Genomic DNA, 2,853 nt, shown 5'->3' on the forward strand with positions numbered 1-2,853 from the left:
TACATTAGTCCCCGATCTGCCGATCACAAAGTCATCTCATCCACTAGTATCAGGTTCCTTACCGTCGAAACGCGAGCTGTAACCATTGCAGCTGTTGGGTGTTGGGTGTTACGGACCACGGGTACGCGCGAACCCATCAACCGGACGCAAGAATTCGTCGCTCACTTCCAACAAATCCCGGCTGCACACATATCTGCAGCCAGCCAGCCAGCTTGCTCATCTACTACCGAACCGGCAGTGACTGCTGACACACCGTACGCACGGCACGGCACCACCGAGGAGGAGGAGGAGGCATTCTCTTCCACAGCCACGCACGGGGCAGGCCAAGGACGCGGTACGTACCGACCCCTGCGATAAACGCACGAGCGGACACACGGACGGCCCCGATCCTCCCTCCCTCCCCACATCCGGTTGCAACTTTCAACTCGCACGGGCTCCCGTTCCGTTCGTACCCGCGATCCACCTCCCTTTCATATGCGCTCCACGCTTTCCGTCCCGTCCCGTCTCGTCTCCACGCCACCACAGATCTCGCCGGCCCCGTTGCACGCGCCGCGCAGCCTTTCCTTTCCACTCTGCACGCGCCGGCAACGAACGGTTCCTCCCTACCGTTTGAACGGTTCGGGGAACTGGGTCGGGCCCGTGTTCGACCGATCGCTTCCTTCCTTCTTTCCTGAGTGGCAGACGGAGGTTTTGGTTTGGCCGCGCGCGGTTCTCTCCACGGCGGTGGCGGATGGGGTGCAAGGGGTCCAAGCACGCGCTGCATGGCGGCGGCGGCGCCGCGCTGGAGCCGCGGAAGTGCGCGTCGGGGCTCGTGGCGCGCCACTCCGTCGCGCTCAGGTCGTCCACGCTCGGCACGCTCAGCCTCGACCGCGCCACGGCCGCCGCGGCGGTTTCTTTCGCCGGAGGGGAGGGGGCGGGGGCGACGGCGACGACTGCGAGGCCCGGGAAGGAGGGCGTGTCGGGGAGGTGCCGGTCCTTCGCCGGGTGGTTCCCGGCGTCGCCCAAGGTGGAGCCGGGCCAGCCGGTGAAGCGGCAGAGGCTGGCGCCCCCGCGGACGCCCACCAAGACGCCCGCGCGCGACCCCGAGGAGATCAACGTGTGGGAGCTCATGGACGGGCTCGACGACGACGGTGCGGAGGACGAAGAATACGATGATTGCCTGGACGGGCAGGTTCCGTCGGCGTGCGGATCGCCCGAGTTCGACCCCGACGTCCTGTCCGCGTTCCGGGAGGCGCTCGCCGAGCTGTCGCCCCCACACCCGGACGCCGACGTCGTGAGCGACGGAGGAGCCGTCGTCAAAAAGGAGGAAATCCAGGTGCTCGACGACGTCGCGAGCGACGGAGGAGCCGTCGTCAAGAAGGAGGAAATCCAGGTGCTCGCCGACGTCGCGAGCGACGGAGGGGCCGTCGTCAAGAAGGAGGAAATCCAGGTGTTCGGCGGAGCCATCGTCAAGAAGGAGGAAATCCAGGTGTTCGCTGACGTCGCGAGCGACGGCGGAGCCATCGTCAAGAAGGAGGAAATCCAGGTGTTCGCCGGCGTCGTGCGGGCGCGGCTCGACGTGCTCCAGGGAAGGATCGACAGCAGGTCACAAAAGAATCCCCCGCCGCCCCCGCCCCCGCCGGAGAGCGCGAGGCGGGTGGTTGTGTACCTGACGAGCCTCCGCGGCATCCGGCAGACGTACGAGGACTGCTGGGCGGCGAGCACGATCCTGTCCAGCTACGGCGTGCACGTGGACGAGCGCGACCTGTCGATGCACGCCGGGTACAAGGAGGAGCTGCGCGACGCGCTCGGCGCAGGTGCCCCCGCCTCAGGCACCGGCGTGCTGCCGCAGGTGTTCGTCGACGGCTGGCACCTGGGCGGCGCCGAGGAGGTGCGCCGCATGCACGAGTCCGGGGAGCTGGCGGAGGCCCTCGAGGCCTGCGAGCCTGCGCCGGGCGCCGCCGGCGGCGGGAAAGAGGGGCCGGGGGGCTTCGCTGCGGAGCCGTGCGGCGGGTGCGGGGGCGCGCGGTTCGTGCCGTGCGACGTCTGCTCCGGCAGTTGCAAGGTGTTCGTCGAGGACGAGGACGGCCCCGGGGCGTTCAGGCGGTGCCCGGACTGCAACGAGAACGGGCTACTGAGATGTCCAATCTGTTAATGAAACCTCTCTGTTAATTGCTTGATTTATTGTTGTTGTTGTCAGTCTGCCTTCTCTCTAGCTAATACCGACGTGTTCATCCAAAAAATGGTACAGAGTTAAACAGAATAGGAGGAACAGCGCGTCAGAAAAGATTCAAACGGAGGTAGCTCTCGCAAGGCGCAGGGAAAGCCTTCTTCCCTTCGGTCTTCGCCGGCGCATTCGTGAATTCACCTCCCCTCTGCTTCTGCTTGCCGTTCTGGCGGCCGATGGCAGAGAGGATATTCCTGGTGCCTCGGCTTAGATAGATAGGGTTTTAGTTCTCGCAAGGGCGGCGCTCGAACGGATGGTGACGTTTCTTCTTCGAGTCTGTCTTCCGGGCTCCGATCCTCCTCAAGTTTATTTATCGGGATGGTTTAGACGGAGCTCCGGTGTAGATTCCTGCCAGCTCCTTGGAGTGGCGAGCTTAGGATTTCTCGTCGTGCGTATGCGATGGCGAGATATAATGTCAGATTCTTCAGATCGATTCAAAGATTCAATGGCTACGACTGCGGCTCCCGAACGTTGGTCCTTAAGGCGCGTGCTTGAAGACTTCTCGACTGTCATCGACAAGGTCAGGCTGGCTCCTTTATGGGAGCGGTGGCAGCTGTTAGAATGGAGAGAGAGGATTGGTGGAATAGTTGTTGTATTGCTTGAGCCTCGTGGGCATATATATAGGAGTACATGATCTACTTGGAGTA

The 2,853-nt window shown here is 63.4% G+C and overlaps 1 protein-coding gene across 1 annotated transcript; it reads left to right on the top strand.

Annotated features, from left to right (window-relative positions):
* The first annotated feature begins 427 nt into the window (after nt 1-427).
* LOC119340260 lies at nt 428-2,178 on the top strand. Its single transcript, XM_037612159.1, has one exon. It carries the CDS (start codon nt 731-733, stop codon nt 2,132-2,134), a length of 1,404 nt encoding a protein of 467 aa, XP_037468056.1. The 5' UTR covers nt 428-730; the 3' UTR covers nt 2,135-2,178.
* Nucleotides 2,179-2,853: the final 675 nt, after the last annotated feature.

This window comes from Triticum dicoccoides, chromosome 7B (assembly GCF_002162155.2).
Source record: "Triticum dicoccoides isolate Atlit2015 ecotype Zavitan chromosome 7B, WEW_v2.0, whole genome shotgun sequence".
Taxonomy (NCBI): domain Eukaryota; kingdom Viridiplantae; phylum Streptophyta; class Magnoliopsida; order Poales; family Poaceae; genus Triticum; species Triticum dicoccoides.

Coding starts and splice junctions, on each gene's coding strand:
- LOC119340260 (XM_037612159.1), top strand. CDS start 731: ATGGGGTGCAAGGGGTCCAAGCACGCGCTGCATGGCGGCGGCGGCGCC.